Genomic DNA, 16,496 nt, shown 5'->3' with positions numbered 1-16,496 from the left:
CCCCTACGTCCGTGCAGCATCGGCAGATTGGTCAGGGCCGGGGACAGAATCAAGGGCTCAATTCACGCTCAAGCGACAGGGAGCAAGGTTGAATTGAGAACCGAATGCTGGACAAAGTCTCCGATCTTGCCTCTGCAGAGGCAGATTATCTGCAACCTGATTGATGGCCTGACCTAGTTAGTGGATAAGGTCATAGGTAAGTCTGTAAATCACCGAAAGCGACAGGAGATGCGCCAGACAGGCATGCCGGTCATCCAGCGTCACTGCGTAATACAATGTGCGATAGGCACTCGATAGACCATCACGGTGATCACTGAGGCATCTTTGCAAGGTTAAGTTCCGGCAGTTAGGGAGTTCCTGTTTGGTCGGTCCGGTAAAGTGACAGTTGGTGGCCCAGCTGAGATCGCATCTGTTCCATTGATGATTCACGTGGAAGATAGATGATGGATCGTGGAAGACAGGATGATGGTTGATGGACTACTACTACTGGATCCGGCCCTGAGCCCTGAACCCATCTTTCCATCCAAGATCCAAACATCTCCACAGTATCGGTGATGTGTAGTGGAGGATACGAAGCCGACTTGTTCTGCACTCACCTCAAGCACTGGGAGCATCCCCAAGTATGCTCACAGTATACCGAAACATCTACTGTGTATCGTGGATGTTGTGAATTCCTGCCCTGCCCAACCCATCGTATATTTACTTCCATTATCATCATCATCATCGGCCTCTTCGTCATCGTTGTTAACCTCCATCGGCACGCTTATTTCCGATCTGGCCCAACAAAGTTCTTAGTCCCATCGACAGGCCACGATAGATCGTAAATCGGGCGTCCCTCCCGCCCCCTCCATGCCCTGCTGTTACTTACAAGGAGCCTATTTCCGTACTAGCTTGCGAGTGAGCCCTTGACTTACTGGTGGAGTGGGATTCCTTGTCCCTGTTGCCCAACTTGCCTAACGGATGCACCAACCCTTTTCTCCTCACTCAACGCCCTCAGATTCAGAAAGACCCTGGACTCTGGAGTCCTAGACCTCTTAGTCCTCCTCCTTGACAAGCACGAGTCCTGGAGTGGCCTGGACGGCGGCTGGTAAGCCCGCTGGTTAGTCCTAGACGCATCCCAGGCCAAGCCGATCCATCGGACCATCGACCGTTACCCTGGCATGACTGGGTCTAATTACAACCTGTATTACGGAGTGTTCTTTGCCATCTTCCACTCTTCCTCCATCTCGCAGCCCTCGCAGTCCTCGCAGTTCAGTTGGATTCTTTCCCCGATTCAACAGGAGGACAGAATTCATCGCACGTCCTGCAGCATCGTCCTTTTCTTCTTCCGGACTAGGAGATATACTCAGGACCCGACTGCGATAGAACTCCTTCTTACGCCTTAATCCTGCCCTATCTGTATCGCGGTTTCGGTTCCGCTCAGCCGCTCATCGAGTCCACGAACGTCCTCCTTGCTTGCACCTCGCTGCTGCTATCCGCACCGCATATTCCAGCACGGGGCCAACGAGAACCGACCCTAAATCTCTGCCTTTGGACTCGCTCTTCCCCCTTCGTCGTCGACCCGATTACCGGTTGCAGATTTTATCTGTGTTAGCCATTCGCCCTACGGGTTAGTTGCGTACATCATCCGGCCGTCCAACCAACTCTTGAATCCCGGATAAGGTTCATTGAGCACTTTCCGAATATACGATCCGGCCATCCGATTGCAAACACTCATAGACCTGCAAGCCAGTCGATGCCTATTGGCGGAGGGGACATATTCGAGAGGGGCGGAAGCTCGCAGTGCGGTCTAAAGACCGACTGAGTGACCTCGAGGACTTTGTGGAGACATCTGCACATCAGCAAACAGGTCTACAGACCTGCCCTGTCCAGGGAACGGCAGCAAGCAGGTCGGTTGGCATCAGTTCCCGATCGAGGGACCTCGTCCAGCACGCCCTCAACGCTTAATCTCGCTTTCGGTGTCGGACTCGGCCAACCGCATCTGCGGCCTTCCGTTGTTACGAATTCTGATCCGTTCATGTAGCTCGATCGACTGACAAACCAATTGTCTTACCGTCACCGTTTCTAGGAACTCATGACAGGAGAACGATGGACGCTGCCAGTGTGGATATGAGGCCAAGGTCAGTAGTTTAATCTCCCTTTGACTCCCCACCTCTTGAATATGCACGGCTAGCACGTAATGCTCTTGTCTTTCTTCAATCATTCTGCACCCATAAATGTCTGGAAAGACGCATTGGGCTGTATCCGAACTGCCAATCTCTCGACATCAAGCTAACCGACGTTAAGTGCCCCTCCATTACCATCGATCAACTTTCTCAACTCCGAGAACAAAAGGGACGATATCTCTGAGCATTCGCACCGAACGGCACACTCATCAACCGCCATGGTTAGCCCGACGTTTCCTTTTCTCGGTGCTGCTCGCATGGGGAGTATTGGCGGACCCAGCGGGACCGTTCCCGTTGGACACCATGCCATGGCCGGTACTCCGTCATCACAATCGCCGTTTGCTTCTTCCACGCCCACTGCTGCGGCCACGACGTTTTCATTCACCTATCCCAACGATCCCTCTATGACAGGGCATAACGGATTGATATCACCCCCTGGGTCACGCCGAACGTCTGGGGACGATAAGGATCAACGAAAAGCTCCAGCGACTGCACCTCAGCGACAATCACTCCCGTCCATCCACGAGGCCCTTCGTTCCGATCCGGTTTCTCCTTTTGCGGTTCAACCACCATCAAACGCATCCCCTCGCGGTCACAATGCCTACCCACAACCCGTTCCTCCGCAGTCTGTTACCGCATCCGGCCCAACAGATCCGTTCAAGAAGTCATACCCTTCAGAGTCCATGCCTGGGTCCTCATCAACCCCGCATCTTCAACATCCGCAGACCTCATCGTCATCCACGTCATTCTTGAGCAAACCTCCGCAGCCAATACATGCTCCTCAACCGCCTCCAAATCCTCCTGACCAGATTCCGTCGTTTTCCAATATCCCCTCAAGCTCACATAACTCAAAATTCTCTCTCCATCCTCCCAACACTACAAGTACCGTGTCGTCTCCGAACGCTACCCGACCGATGCCCTTCCCGCCGTACCCAGCTACCCATTCCCACTCTCAGCTTCCATCTCCCGGGTTTGATCACTCTCCGCACCCGCCACAGTCCGCCTCCACTGTGCCTCCTCCCCCTCCACAGCCTTCCACACCGTTTGCATATCATTCACAGTTTCCACCCCCATATCCGTACTCGCAGCAACCACATCAAACCCAGCAACCAGGTTCTTCCCAACCAGGACAGCAACCGGGCGGAGCAACAGCTTCGGGGTTCCCCCCTGCACCTCCGATGCCATTTGCGGGGCCGCCAAGGTATGTGAACGACAATCACTATAGTGACTATTGCTAATGATGAGGTCCAGACCCGGAACCGAGACATACGGTGCGAACATCAAGCGTCACTTAGAAAGTTTCGACTTCGAGTCATCCTTGAACGAGGTGAGTCCACATTTCCTCCAACCTTTCTCCCCCGCTAACTCTTTGGTCATCAGATCGCCGAAGGTTCCGGGCAGATACTCGATTTCGCCAAGCACTTCGGCCAGCGGCCGCCACCTCCCGCACCGCATGGGATGCCACCCCACCACCGCTCCAGCATCGCGCTACCGTCCCCGACGGATGTGGACACGCTTCTGCAAAAAGGGCAGCGGGTCCAAGAGGCCTTGATGCGCATCCGAGAGTTCGCGCTGAACCAGCAGGCCATCGCGGAGCAGGAGCACGAGGCGCGGTTCAAAGGCAACGGGATGTTTGCGGGGGGTGCGGTCGGTGGAGCGATGGATCGGTATGAGTATGATGTGGATACGAAGGGTGGTGGGGCAGGCGGGTATCCACCCGATGCGAAGAAGAGGCGAGGGGTAAGTTCTCAGAACGGGACTTCGGGATTGAAGTATGATACTAATATACGTGTAGAGAGCGGCACCCCCTGGTCGATGCCACAGTTGTAATCGAGCGGAAACACCGGAGTGGAGGAGGGGTCCGGATGGAGCAAGGACTTTGTGTAATGCTTGCGGACTACGTACGTGTTTCTCTTCTTTTCGCACATTGAGCATTGATATGCTTTTGCCTCATTTTATGGCGCAATTGTTTCAACACTGGTTGAATTGGAGGCTTACCGATTCATACAGACTACGCGAAGCTCACCAGGAAGATGGGCGCTAATAATAAGACCGCAATTGGATCATCGAATCTAAGACCTAAGAGCATCGGTCCCAGTTCACCTCCGCAGCCCGGATCCCATGATACGGCATCTCCCGATCTACATCCTGCGCGGATCTAATTCATCCCCTACCCCTATTCAACTTCATATACCCACCTGTTTGTGCATTTTTCATTTGTGGACGTGGCAAGGCGTTTGCATACCTGGGTGTTTTTCGGGGATAATGTCGTACTTCTACTTCGGGGTTTAGCAACGAGGGACATGCAACAGATACACCATTTGATCGACTTTATGTATGGACGGGACGGTGGTTTCCGGGCGGATTTGCAAAAGACCATGATGCGTTAGAAGGGACATCGTAAAGAGGTGTCCACAGGGGCAGGTGGCTCCGTCCAGTGTGGCATGTTCTATGGTGCTCTTCCAGCCTCCTTTGTTAAGTGTACTACGGTATTGACTTTCGGCGCTGGTCAGATCATAGACATCAATGTGTACTACAAGGAATAGTTCTCTATTTAGCGGAGACGAAACCTGAAGTTCCCCTTCACGTGGAATACAATAGAATATATTGTAGTCCGCGCAAGTTCTCATAAAAATAGTCTAGCTCCTCGCTCTCATCACCAATGATACTTTCGTTTTAGAGATCAAGTCATTCCTCGTACCCCCAACTTTTCGGCCTCTCCCTCCCCTCCCAAACTGTCCTTTCAACCAACACCACCTATCGTTGGCCCATCTCAATTGCTACATGTCATCATCGGGAACATCCCTGACGACCCCACAATCCTCGTCCCGCCGTGGCTGCTAATGCGTTGTCAGGTTCAGAAATCAATGCAAGTAAACTCGCCGTCCAAGCGACCGCGGGAGTGCCAACGCGGGATGCATCTTGCCGCGTATACATAACAGCTGAAGACCCTCTGCAGGCGTGGTGGAGATGGCTCTGCATCCCGTACATGCGCGTTCGCGGGGTCGAGGGAGCGCCGACGTGCAGTTACTCGCATACGCGAGTTGCGTCGGAAACGGGTTGGGCGCCGGGGAGAGCGGAGCTGAGGACACCTCCCTCGCTTTCACCCTGGGGGTTGTTTACACTATTCTGTACAGGTGCAGCAGGGAGATAACATTGAGTGACCACCGACAAAATCAGACCGTTTCGTCAAAAACCTCGTACCGGTATACATTCGGGACGATACAAAACCGCGTGAGCCAGTGGACAGCGGCATTTAATCCCTCTAATCGTATCCCTTTGTCCAAATTTCCGGATGCCGTCTTGCGTAAGGCAGCCATGTATCACGCCGGGAAAATGGTGATTGACAATGGGATACCGAGAGCCATGACGGTTTCGAAAGTTTGCCACTTTGAGCTCGGCCATGTAGACCGGATCAACCTCAGAATCCAGAATTATACGGCACGGCAATTTCATCGGTGTCCTCCTTTTTCAACAACGATGGATGTCCCACCGAGATGCAGACTACCAGTAGCGGCTAGTGCTTCTTTGACTCAAGACGACAGGCTGCCCATCCTCCATAACAGAAGCCCACGGCATCTACTCTTGCGTGTTTCCGCGCCGTCGTAGATTTTAGGTTCACGAATCTCCCAGGTAACGGTCCGTCGACCTCACTACACCTGTCGTTCAGTATCGGGTCAAGTAGTACTCTCCCCGATCGAAGCAGTCGGAAATATAAATCCGCGGGCGGAGCGGACCGCTAGAAGCCGAGGGTTCGTGATAGACCAGCTTGCGAGATCGTGAACGAGGTGCTCACCTGCATTGGCGTTGTTGGAAAGCTTGCCGATACGCGCAACTGGAGTGCCGCCCCATTCGAACCCTTGAAGGCAACAAGAGGATACCTGTATCAACATCGATGGTTGCTTGAAAGCGTTGGGATGTTCAGCGAAGCACGCTACCTAACACCAATAGTCCGACTCGACTAGTTAGGCGCTGTTGAGATAGATGACGGATTGACAATGTGCCTATCCTTTCGATTGTCAATTTGTCGTACGTGGCCGCTGCCTAGTGAGTGGTGGGAACATCGCACATTAGGGTTTGGGAAGTGGAAATCGGGATAATGTTGGGAACTTTAGAACCGCCCGAGTAGCTGGGGTAATTCCCAAATATCTCCCTCAGGCACACTCCCTTGGATCATGCAGGCTAGGAAACAAAATATGCCGATGTGACATGTCATTTGTGATTTATCAGACGCCCTAAGTTCAGATCATCTGTGTAGCCTTACTAAAGAAGGCCTCGGACGTCGCTTCGAAAAGGACTTGGGTTCTGTTTGACACCAACTTACTTGACGATATGATTTTGATACTTGAGCCAAACACCAGGGACTGCTTACCTCTTACCTCCGGTCTCCTTTTACCGCAATAAGCTTGTTGTACCGAAGCCGGCGAGTTTCATGCATTTCGTATTTCCGTTCAATAATCTGAAAAGCACAACGAAGCAGCTGACGGCGTGGGCCGTGGGGGTATCCATTTGCCGGGGAATCATACGCGTTGACCCGGATCGTCCTGAGTCCGCGAGAACAATTCGGTTCCTGTAGACAACTAGACATGGAGGTTCACATTGGCGTGGGACATCTGAATCTCCGCTATGGATTGCTAATCATAACTCCTAAGTCCTAACTCATTCCGGGGGTTGTCCATCGACCAGAGTCCACGCTTGTACGTCGTATTAGCCAAGAATTTGGTCCTGGGAACGGAAGTGGGACGGTTCCCGCCGAATCAGAGGCGCCCTTTAGAGGTTGACAAGTTCACGAGACTCCAGGCCTTCGACCGTCATAGGCAATCTTTACCCTCTTTCTCATTCATATCTCTTTCTCGATAGGATCGGGTCTACGCCTTCAGATTAGCAATTACGTCTAGCCGTCTCGGTTGCCTTGGTTACTCGTTGATGCGTCATCATCATCCTAGAAATATTCGGGCATGTAAGGCGGCACGCGGGTATCAGATTAGCTTCAATCCCAAAGTGGCAACCCTATCAATCTTTGCACCCGCTATGAATGCCTCCTAGATTCCTCGATTATCGCACATCTCTATCTATCCATTTCTCTTCCCCTAAGTTTTAGACTATATGTGGTGCGGCCCGTTGCCGATTATTCTATTCGAAGGTTAAATTATGGGATTGCTGTAAGATGGTCTACCGAATCCCGCCTCCGACAACGTTCTGATATCTCATGCGATAGAGCCCTTGGGACGCCGCTCGAGTGGCCCGAAGCGAAGAAGAAAGCCGCGCAAGTACGAGAATGGGGAATTGAGGTATGCATATTTAGAATCGTCCAGAGAGACAATCTTTGCTTACACGGGTACTGCAGCAACTACTCGCAACATGGAACCGGGCCAAAGGGAAAGAACGGGATGCACTATTGTGGGGTGACGAGGTAGGCACAAGCACTTCCACTGCAGTGAGCTACATTGACTCTCCTTAGGTTGAGTACCTCGTCGTCTGCTTTGATGACGAACACCGTAAAGTTCGCTTATCGCTCCGGCAATCGGACATCCTGGAGGCTCTCGCGTCGAATGAGAAACTCGTCAAGGAAGGCGGAGGTGTCCATGATGTTAAACGAGGGGTGCCGACGTAAGTGCTCCTCGAATTCTGCAAAAATATTCGCTAATCTAGTTAGGAATGGCTATTGTGCCCCCGTATTCCATGCAGAGTTTGGTCGATTCATGCTGGAAGCCACCCCGGGGAAACCATGGGGGATCGGGTTTAAAGATTTGTTAGACGTTGAACTGAACATGAAATTGAGGTAGGTTTCGACACGGTTCTGTTGCGACAAAGATGCTAAGGAACGGGCAGGCGAGAAATTGCCAAAGAGCACATGAGCGACACTGAATTCCCCATGACGGTGACTACATTCCCTCGCCTCGGGCTGGGAGATTACATCACGCCGTATTATCCGCCGTCCGGCGAGAAACTCCGGTCTCAATACGTTCCTGACGAGATAGCAAATCCCCACGTCCGTTTTCCAACGCTCGCGGCCAACATTCGGTCGCGGAGGGGTCGCAAGGTTGAAGTAAACGTGCCCGTATTCCGTGACGAAAAAACATCCTGGCCGTGGATGGATCCAACCGTCAACTACGACCTCTACAAATGGCCGGAAGATGACGATGTCCGAAAAGGGGCGGTCAAGGAGAACTACATCTACATGGATGCGATGGCCTTCGGGATGGGCAGCTGTTGTTTGCAAATGACATTCCAAGCCAAGAACATCGACGAAGGACGGAAGATGTACGACCAGCTCTTGCCCATTGGCCCTATCATGATGGCCCTGACGGCTGCGACGCCGATATACAAGGGCTTCTTGGCAGACACGGACGTGAGGTGGAATCAGATCGGTCGCGCGGTGGATGATCGCACGAGAGAGGAACTTGGAGAAGAGGTTCGCTCCGCACTGGGATAAATTGCGTTGCCAAGTACTGACGCGAGATTAGCCCCTCAAGAACGACCGTTGGAGAATACCGAAGTCCCGATATGCCTCCAATTCGACCTACATCTCGAAAGACCCGCGATTAAGGAAGGAGTATCTCGACCCGGATCTCGTCGTGGACGAGGAGCTCAAGAAGAAGCTCATCGATGGCGGCATGGACGACATCCTCGCCACCCACTTCGCGCATCTCTTCATCCGCGACCCCATTGTCATCTTTGCCGAAGACCTCGAGACCCTCGACCTCTCCAAAGTCGACCACTTCGAGAACCTCCAATCCACCAACTGGCAGCACATGCGCTTCAAGCCCCCGCCCCCCGGCGACGGCACCGGCTGGCGCGTCGAGTTCCGCTCTATGGAGATCCAGATGACCGACTTCGAGAACGCCGCCTTCTCGGTGTTCATCGTCCTCATCACCCGCGCCATCCTCAGCTTCGACCTGAACTTCTACCTCCCCATGCCGTGCGTCACCGAGAACATGGAGCGCGCCCACGCCCGCGACGCTGTCAACGGGCAGAAGTTCTATTTCCGGAAGAACCCGTTCCATAATCGCGCACCCGGGCGTGCGCCGGGGACAAATGGAGCGAGCAGGACCGCTAGTCCGACGCCGAGTCGTCCTGCTACGCCGCTGGGTCCCGTGGAGGACGAGTATGAGCTGATGTCGATCGACGAGGTGATCAACGGTCAGTACGGAGGGGACGGGACGGCCTCGTCGTGCCGATTCCCAGGGCTGATTCCGCTGGTGGAAAGCTATCTCGATAGCGTGAACATCGACATCGAGACGCGGTGCAACCTGGAGCGGTACCTGGGGCTGATTCAGAAGCGGGCGGATGGGCGGCTGTGGAACAACGCGAAGTGGATGCGGGAGTTCGTGAGGACGCATCCGGAGTATCAGATGGATAGTGTGGTGGGAGAGGGGATTCAGTATGATTTGCTGAAGGCGGCAGAGCAGGTTGCGGAGGGCGGAGGAGGGAACGGCCTTGGAAAGGAGATGTTTCACGTCTAGAGTCTCCTGGACGGCCCTGTGAACTATTTCCTCTGAAGCATCACCTCCACTGCTGCGTGTCTAGCATAAAGATGGGGACCGACACGAAGCAACCCAGAGCCAACATGGTCATTTCTTGTTTATATTGCTCCTTATGACTATAGCCTCCAGCAATCTTGGTTCAATACAGAATGCTTATCGTGAGTGCGTCCAATGTGACCCGTAGGCGGTAAGGCATCCTACCTGAACACCATCCCTTATCTAATTCGCATTCAAACGCTGAAAAATGCTGCTCTCGTACACAATGTAAAACCAAGCCAACCCAAAACACCAGGTCCGAGTCTTGAGGTACCGCCATCGTGTCATGACTTGAGTTGCACATAATTACCTGCACGGTTGTCAGCTCGGAGCAATTCGAGGAATCGAAACAGCCATGGAACGAACCTGGAAACTTCCCCTGCTTCCCATTGAGCTTCCCCGTCCACCACTCATTCGAATTCTCACTGCGCTGGATGATCTCAATGACATCGCCCGTCAAAAAACTCAGATCGCCTTCCGCCTGCGCTTCGTAATCGTACAACGCCGTCACGGTCTCCGGCGGTGGCGCGCCGCTCAGTCGCCTTGGCTTGGGTTTCGGCGGCGGCGGTTTGGCTTTCCCGGCGGCGGCGGTTGACAATGGTGTGGAGCCGGTGGCTGCGCCGGGGGGTGCGAGGTGGCCAGACGGAGAGGAGAGCGAGGAATGCGTGACGGGACTGTATGGTGGTGGAGGGTTGTCGATGCCGTCCTCTGGATTGGCGGTGGAGGCGGAGGACGACGTGGGGTTCTTGGCGTATTTGCTCACGTATTTCGATATGCCGGGTTTCGGTTTGCCGGCCGCGGCCTTGGGGCGGACGATGGAGAGCTTCTCGGCTTGCTCCTGGACGTCCCCTCGTTTCTTGGCGAATGCGCCTTCGATGTCGAGGGCGAGGTCGAAGTATCCGATGTCGATGGACTGCATCTTCTCGTGCAGTGTGTAGAAAACGTTCAGTTGCATGTAGTAAAAGGATTGAAAGAGGGGGCTGATGAAGTCGCGCTCGAATCGGAAAAGTTGCGGCAGCTCGGTTTTGAGGAGGTCGTTGAAGTAATTGAAGTCCTGCGTCGCCTGCTCCACATCATTCTCGGCTTTGTAGAGCGCTTTCTCGTCCTTAAGGGTCTTGTCCTTCTTCTCCTGTAATTTCTTCAGCGTAGCGCGGCGGCGGTCGTAATCGAGCTGCTTATGATCCCGTTTGTTCGCCGTTTTCTGCACCAGCTTGATAATCTCCAGGAGCTCGTCGGCCGGTTTGATGACGCGCGCCTCGATCATCTCCAACTCCGGCTTCAGCGTCTCCTGCAGATCCCGGACGATCGATTCGTATTCCTCGCATGCTCGAATCCCTTCTGGATTGCCTTCCTGGACAAACGAGTCGGGATCCGACATGCGTCCGGAAATCGGCTTATAGAGTTCCGCACAGGCTTTCGAGAATTCTATTTGATGGTTGAGCATCGCTGCAAGCGGTCAGCAGGCGAAGGGGATCGGGCATTGTAGGCTACCAACAGTTGATCGCACCCGTATACCTGGCAGACACCAATTAGTTAACTTTCTCCCCAGTTCCGGTCGAAGACCTCCTTACCTCTCCGAATTATCTTTTAGCCTTTTCGTCTCCTGTTCCAATTCTTCGAAACGGCGCTCGGCATCGACATAGATCGGGTCTTTGGTGAGTTCGCCCTGTACGTCGGGCTTCGTTAGCCTTCCTGGCGTGCGCAGGCATGGATTCTCCGAGACATACGATATTGAACTTCTGCTTGAACGTTTGAGGTGCCTAGATGTTGGTTAGACTTCGCTATGTTTCATGCCGGGCGAGCCGGAAGAGGCGCATACCCGTGTGACACCTTTCTGGAAGCCTTTCCAACTCATGGTTTCTGTAGGTTTCGGCGGATTGCTCGGAATTGGTGGGAAACAAAGTATCTTCGTGGTGAAAGGGTAGATGATAGTGAAGAAGGTAATTGAGACAGAAGCGCGTCAGCAGCGCCGGAAGATTCGGTGAGGCCCTGGTGGGATACGAATATCTTTTACCGTTTTGGTGCCACTCAGCCTGGCAGGGAGCAGCAGGGCGCTACGGGACCAAAGAATTATGATGACGGTTGATGTGGCTGAGCCATTGTCATCACCACTGCTTCGGTCCGATTGAGAAAGGGAAGTGGACTTGATGTGTGCAGCTCGTCTTATTAGAATTAATATTAGATGTCCGATCGCACTCCATGCAGCGGTAGTTGGTGTAGTACCTGTACATAAGCACTGGATTTACTTCTTTCGTTGGCAGAGCAAATCGGACGAGATGACGATGAGGCGTGGAACGTCATATTAACGTCGATTACTAAGCTGAATGCACGTGATATCCCGTCCTCGAGAGCTCGATGTTACTAATACTACATTTTCGACTACCCATAGCTTCGGTCTTAAGTTTTGCATAACTCGATACCTTCTTGTAGATACCATCACTTCTTGCAGTGCAAAATCATCGTCATGGCGAGCACTGTACCGACCGTCGCCAGACAGGCCTCAAGGGCTTGTAGCCGCCGAGCCGGCTCGAGACCAGCAGCGTGCCTGTCGCCGCTATGCATAAATAACCATGGTTCCTTTGCCCGACGGTCCTACGTGTCGGCGTCGAAGCCGGTGCAGGCGACCGTCAGTGTCGAGACGGCCATCAAATCGGACCAGAAGAAGTTCATGCAACAGACAGGGAAACGGCCCGAAGATGTGACTGTTGGGACCGGGTTGCCGGGAGATGCGATGCTCAGTCCGAGTGCTGGTATGTCTCTTCGAGCTGGTTTGGGTTATCTGCTAAAATTCCCCAGGTATCCTCAAACAGGCGACCGTCATGGATGAAGGATCGCGGCCGATCTACCTCGATATGCAGGCCACGACGCCCACCGACCCGCGCGTGCTGGACGCTATGCTTCCGTTCATGACAGGACTATACGGCAACCCCCATTCGCGAACGCACGCGTACGGCTGGGAGACGGAGAAGGCGATCGAGAAGGCGCGCGAGCACATCGCCGCGCTGATCGGTGCGGACCCGAAGGAGATCATCTTCACGTCCGGCGCCACGGAGAGCAATAACATGAGCATAAAAGGGGTGGCCCGGTTCTTCAAAAAGGGCGGCAAGAAAAACCATATCATCACCTGCCAGACTGAGCATAAATGCGTCCTGGACAGCTGCCGACATCTGCAGGATGAAGGGTTCAGCGTGACGTACCTCTCCGTCGACAGCAACGGCCTGATCGACCTCAAAGAGCTGGAAGCTGCCATGCGGCCCGAAACCTGTCTGGTCAGCATCATGACGGTCAACAACGAGATCGGCGTCGTCCAGCCGATGGCGGAGATCGGCCGCCTCTGCCGCAGCAAAAAGATCTTCTTCCATACCGATGGCGCACAGGCCGTCGGGAAAATCCCCCTCAATGTGAACGAGATGAACGTGGATCTGATGTCGATATCGGGCCACAAGATCTATGGTCCGAAGGGTGTCGGTGCGTGCTACGTCCGCCGGCGACCGCGGGTCCGATTGGACCCCATCATTACCGGAGGTGGGCAGGAGCGAGGACTCAGAAGCGGGACCTTGGCTCCGGCTCTCTCGATTGGGTTTGGTGAAGCGGCTCGTATTGCCAAAGTGGAAATGGAGGTATGTTAACCCGACCGTGTCCTAGCGGTATTTCCAATGATTATTTGCTTTTTCGTGCATGGCTCTCTGAGTGCCTTGCGAGTAACGTCTTTATTTGTTTTGTATAGCGTACCGTGTTGAAGTATTGCAGGGTTTATGAGTTTTTGTTTCTGCTTCCAATATGCTTTGTGTCATTTACATCATACTTAGCATCTGCTAACCTGCTGGCAGTATGATACCAAGCGCATCAAGTACTTATCCGACCGCCTACTCAGTGGCCTGCTTTCATTAGAGCATACGTCACTTAACGGAGACCCCAATCAGCATTATCCGGGCTGCGTGAACGTCTCCTTCGCCTACGTCGAGGGGGAATCCCTCCTGATGGCGCTGAAAGACATCGCCCTCTCCTCTGGCAGTGCGTGCACCTCCGCCTCCCTCGAGCCGAGCTACGTGTTGCGGGCGCTGGGCAACAGTGACGAGAGCGCGCACAGCAGCATCCGGTTCGGCATCGGCCGGTTCACCACGGAGGAGGAGATCGATTACGTGCTGAAAGCGGTGCAGGAGCGGGTGAGTTTCTTGCGGGAGTTGAGCCCGTTGTGGGAGCTGGTGCAGGAGGGGGTGGATTTGAATACCATTGAGTGGAGTCAGCATTAGGTCGACGGAAAGACGTGTCGCGTGCTTCGTTCGATGGGAGGGTGTGTTTGTGATTCTGCGGAACTCGCGTTGGAGCGGAAGGACGGCGGCTCAATTTGGTTCAATTGCCCATGATAGGCCTCAGGACCCTCATGCCCGCTACTGTACCATCTAATGTACAAATCTCGTGCTTAATTACTAGGCACAATGGACTATCTAATCTCCTTCAGCTCTGTCCGAGAATATCATGATGTTAGAATTCCCTTTGATATCACACGAAGACCTTGTTCACACAAATTTGAGGCCTTGATCCGAACCAGCAGCATCTCCCAGAGGTTGACGCCATAGACCCATTCTATATTCATCTCTCATCAGACCAGCGTGGACCTCCGGAAAAATACCGTAATAATTATGAATAAGATTCATCGTAACACATCGCATAGGTACATGCATCCGAGGCAGTGGTTGTGTTGAATTAGACGCAACCATCCGACCTTCTAGTACGCCATGAATTCCACCCTAATCCCCCTCGTTATCATCAAAACTCTATACCCGAGTTCTGTATGGAAACACACATACAAGAACGCCATCCCATGCCGCCTTAGCCAATTCTCATGCAACGGAAGCGAAAGAATCCGCATTTCCACCGTCCTCCCAGGCCCGGATATCATGATGCAAACGCCTGAAGCCAATCCCCGCTTCCCACGCGACCGGACGAGCGCAAAGCCAAAAAGTCCGTCAAAATTAGATGGACACCATCCGCACTTTCGGACCCTGGAAGGTTGCGGTGGGCGTCGTCGCCGTGCGCATCCGGGCCGGTGCGCGATCTTCGTGGTCGGGAGGTTTTTCGGGCGAGAGTTTGGAATGGGTTATTGACATGTGGTTCTCGTGATCGTCCGCCTCGCTTGTAGTCGATTCGGGTTCGATGGGGTTGGCACTCGGTTCCTCCGGAGGGATTGCTGGAATGGATTCCACTCGATGCACCTCAGCTGTTGGCTCCACATCCGGTTCTTGGTGTGATGGAATTGGCAAGGAAAGGGTTGAATCGGCCTCCGTAAGAGGTGGAGTGATGTGCACATCTTCCGCGGTGGAATGGTCCTGCTGCTGATCTGGGCTTACCGAGATCCCGTCGACGGGAACCTGCTCGTAAAAAAGCATGAAGACGCCTCCTTGTGACAGAACGTTGTCCTCCGACACTTCGACGACATCCTCATCGCTCAACTGCCACCAGGAATCCTTCGATGCCTCGGCATTCTCTTGCGTTGGGGTATCTCCATCGGAGTCGGACCCAAGTCCGCCGGAATGTTTCCTAAAGCATATATAGTGGCCATTCTCATGCCTTCCGTAGTGAGTGATGACCGCGCGTAGCCGGTACCGCCAGTGGGGCTCGGATGACGATTGGTCTCCTCCATTCGGGAGCATCGTGACATTCGGATTCATGATCCACGCTTCTTCGCCTGGGATGATGTTCGGCGTTTCGGACGGGGGCTCTTGCATCGGTTTCGAGACCACCTTCGAGCCTAGGCCCCATTCATCTAGATCTAAGAACAGTGGAAACTGAACAGCCGCATAATTTTTCCACTGGGTGCCCGTCATTTCGTCGAAAACACTTCGGTTGACGTGAAAGGCTAAGCACTGCGGAGGTCGCGCGATGACGGCTTGTCGGGTCTTCGTGCTGGACACCCATTGTCGCTTCGGGATCTTGCACTTCTTTGTTAGGGTATCGTCCGAGAAATCTTCGTCGTTGAGTGCGGCCCGCAGCGTGTTCACCCTGGTTTGGACGGCCTGATGAAACGTATCGAGAGATGAGCCATCTTTCTTCTCGGTGGCCATTCTCATACAGCCTTCCAAATGGTGCTGGACCGAGCACTTGGCGCACTGGACGCCTTCGATGGGTTCGAGTTTGGTATATTCATCAAGGCAATCACGGATGTCGTATAAGTGGCTTCGGCCAAGAGCTACCGTCAAGCAATTGAACGGGATCAAGCTCAGACCTTCGGAATAGCCACAGTTGATACATCCAACTCTTTGAGCAAGCATGCCCTCAAGAGGGTTGTGAAGTCTGAGCGACTGGAGATGCGATGCAGTCTCTGCATCTGGCAAGGTCTCATTGGAATCCGGTATATCTTTCAACCCCAATAACAGAGAATTGATAGTGGTTGCTTTCCGAGCCTCCTGGTCCATTTGCTCCATAATCTTCGAGAAGTATTCTTGAGCATCTTGCTGTTGCCAGCTACTCATTGATTTCAGTTTTCCTGGGAGCCATAGTTGACGTCCACCGTTTGCAGGATCGGTCAGTTTCAATAATGTCTCCTGTAGGGAATGTATTGTTGAGTTTTCTTCGAGGCGATGGAAGTTCATGGATGGTGCGGAGAGGAAATCCTTGAGGGAGTGCAAGGAGGCAAGGCCCTGATGTCGGTGTCAGTGTCATGAAAGCGTTGGAACATACACCCATTCTCACCTGAATTATACAGTTCTGGTAACAGGAATTATCCCAGTTGCCGAGCCCAGGAGGGCTGCGCCCCCAGCTGGCAAATCTAGAGCGGTCGCCCTGTACCAGCGACCTCACCAATGGC

At 53.4% G+C, this 16,496-nt stretch overlaps 6 protein-coding genes across 6 annotated transcripts; 4 read left to right on the top strand and 2 right to left on the bottom strand.

Moving 5' to 3' along the window:
* Positions 1 to 2,383: 2,383 nt before the first annotated feature.
* Positions 2,384 to 4,327, top strand: P152DRAFT_471858 (uncharacterized protein; the record flags this gene model as incomplete). The annotated part of the gene is made up of 5 exons (XM_033681105.1): positions 2,384 to 3,366; positions 3,417 to 3,492; positions 3,546 to 3,905; positions 3,961 to 4,066; positions 4,176 to 4,327. The coding sequence occupies 5 exons, from the start codon at positions 2,384 to 2,386 to the stop codon at positions 4,325 to 4,327; spliced, it is 1,677 nt and encodes a 558-aa protein (XP_033536874.1).
* Positions 4,328 to 5,135: 808 nt separating this feature from the next.
* P152DRAFT_447476 (uncharacterized protein) lies at positions 5,136 to 5,774 on the top strand (the record flags this gene model as incomplete). The annotated part of the gene is made up of 1 exon (XM_033677997.1): positions 5,136 to 5,774. One exon carries the CDS (start codon positions 5,136 to 5,138, stop codon positions 5,772 to 5,774), a length of 639 nt encoding a protein of 212 aa, XP_033536873.1.
* Positions 5,775 to 7,035: 1,261 nt separating this feature from the next.
* Positions 7,036 to 9,711, top strand: P152DRAFT_249766 (GCS-domain-containing protein). Its single transcript, XM_033674699.1, has 7 exons — positions 7,036 to 7,327; positions 7,384 to 7,456; positions 7,513 to 7,578; positions 7,627 to 7,775; positions 7,822 to 7,947; positions 7,998 to 8,580; positions 8,633 to 9,711. The coding sequence occupies exons 1-7, from the start codon at positions 7,317 to 7,319 to the stop codon at positions 9,629 to 9,631; spliced, it is 2,007 nt and encodes a 668-aa protein (XP_033536872.1). The 5' UTR covers positions 7,036 to 7,316; the 3' UTR covers positions 9,632 to 9,711.
* Positions 9,712 to 9,801: 90 nt separating this feature from the next.
* P152DRAFT_249665 (BAR-domain-containing protein) lies at positions 9,802 to 11,747 on the bottom strand. The gene is made up of 6 exons (XM_033674698.1): positions 11,508 to 11,747; positions 11,416 to 11,448; positions 11,260 to 11,354; positions 11,184 to 11,203; positions 10,055 to 11,134; positions 9,802 to 9,998 (listed from the first exon to the last, which is right to left on the bottom strand). Exons 1-6 carry the CDS (start codon positions 11,541 to 11,543, stop codon positions 9,973 to 9,975), a joined length of 1,290 nt encoding a protein of 429 aa, XP_033536871.1. The 5' UTR covers positions 11,544 to 11,747; the 3' UTR covers positions 9,802 to 9,972.
* A 138-nt stretch (positions 11,748 to 11,885) lies between these two features.
* Positions 11,886 to 14,217, top strand: P152DRAFT_456286 (cysteine desulfurase). The gene is made up of 3 exons (XM_033678967.1): positions 11,886 to 12,438; positions 12,485 to 13,308; positions 13,519 to 14,217. Exons 1-3 carry the CDS (start codon positions 12,153 to 12,155, stop codon positions 13,939 to 13,941), a joined length of 1,533 nt encoding a protein of 510 aa, XP_033536870.1. The 5' UTR covers positions 11,886 to 12,152; the 3' UTR covers positions 13,942 to 14,217.
* Positions 14,218 to 14,964: 747 nt separating this feature from the next.
* On the bottom strand, positions 14,965 to 16,435 carry P152DRAFT_366490 (cysteine proteinase; the record flags this gene model as incomplete). Its single annotated transcript, XM_033675427.1, has 2 exons — positions 14,965 to 16,329; positions 16,382 to 16,435. Coding segments are annotated over 2 exons (1,419 nt in total), but the record flags the coding sequence as incomplete, so codon positions are not given.
* Positions 16,436 to 16,496: the final 61 nt, after the last annotated feature.

Source organism: Eremomyces bilateralis, assembly GCF_010015585.1.
Source record: "Eremomyces bilateralis CBS 781.70 unplaced genomic scaffold P152scaffold_4, whole genome shotgun sequence".
NCBI lineage: Eukaryota > Fungi > Ascomycota > Dothideomycetes > Eremomycetales > Eremomycetaceae > Eremomyces > Eremomyces bilateralis.
The sequence above is the reverse complement of the archived record's forward strand: the minus strand, read 5'-3'. Positions and strand labels throughout refer to the sequence as shown.

Coding starts and splice junctions, on each gene's coding strand:
- P152DRAFT_249766 (XM_033674699.1), top strand. Junction 7,579..7,626: donor CACTATTGTGGGGTGACGAG/GTAGGCACAAGC, acceptor GACTCTCCTTAG/GTTGAGTACCTCGTCGTCTG. Junction 7,948..7,997: donor GAACTGAACATGAAATTGAG/GTAGGTTTCGAC, acceptor AGGAACGGGCAG/GCGAGAAATTGCCAAAGAGC.
- P152DRAFT_249665 (XM_033674698.1), bottom strand. CDS start 11,543: ATGAGTTGGAAAGGCTTCCAGAAAGGTGTCACACGG. Junction 11,135..11,183: donor GTATACGGGTGCGATCAACT/GTTGGTAGCCTA, acceptor GACCGCTTGCAG/CGATGCTCAACCATCAAATA. Junction 9,999..10,054: donor GAAGCAGGGGAAGTTTCCAG/GTTCGTTCCATG, acceptor ACAACCGTGCAG/GTAATTATGTGCAACTCAAG.
- P152DRAFT_456286 (XM_033678967.1), top strand. CDS start 12,153: ATGGCGAGCACTGTACCGACCGTCGCCAGACAGGCCTCAAGGGCTTGT. Junction 12,439..12,484: donor GATGCTCAGTCCGAGTGCTG/GTATGTCTCTTC, acceptor AAAATTCCCCAG/GTATCCTCAAACAGGCGACC. Junction 13,309..13,518: donor TTGCCAAAGTGGAAATGGAG/GTATGTTAACCC, acceptor ACCTGCTGGCAG/TATGATACCAAGCGCATCAA.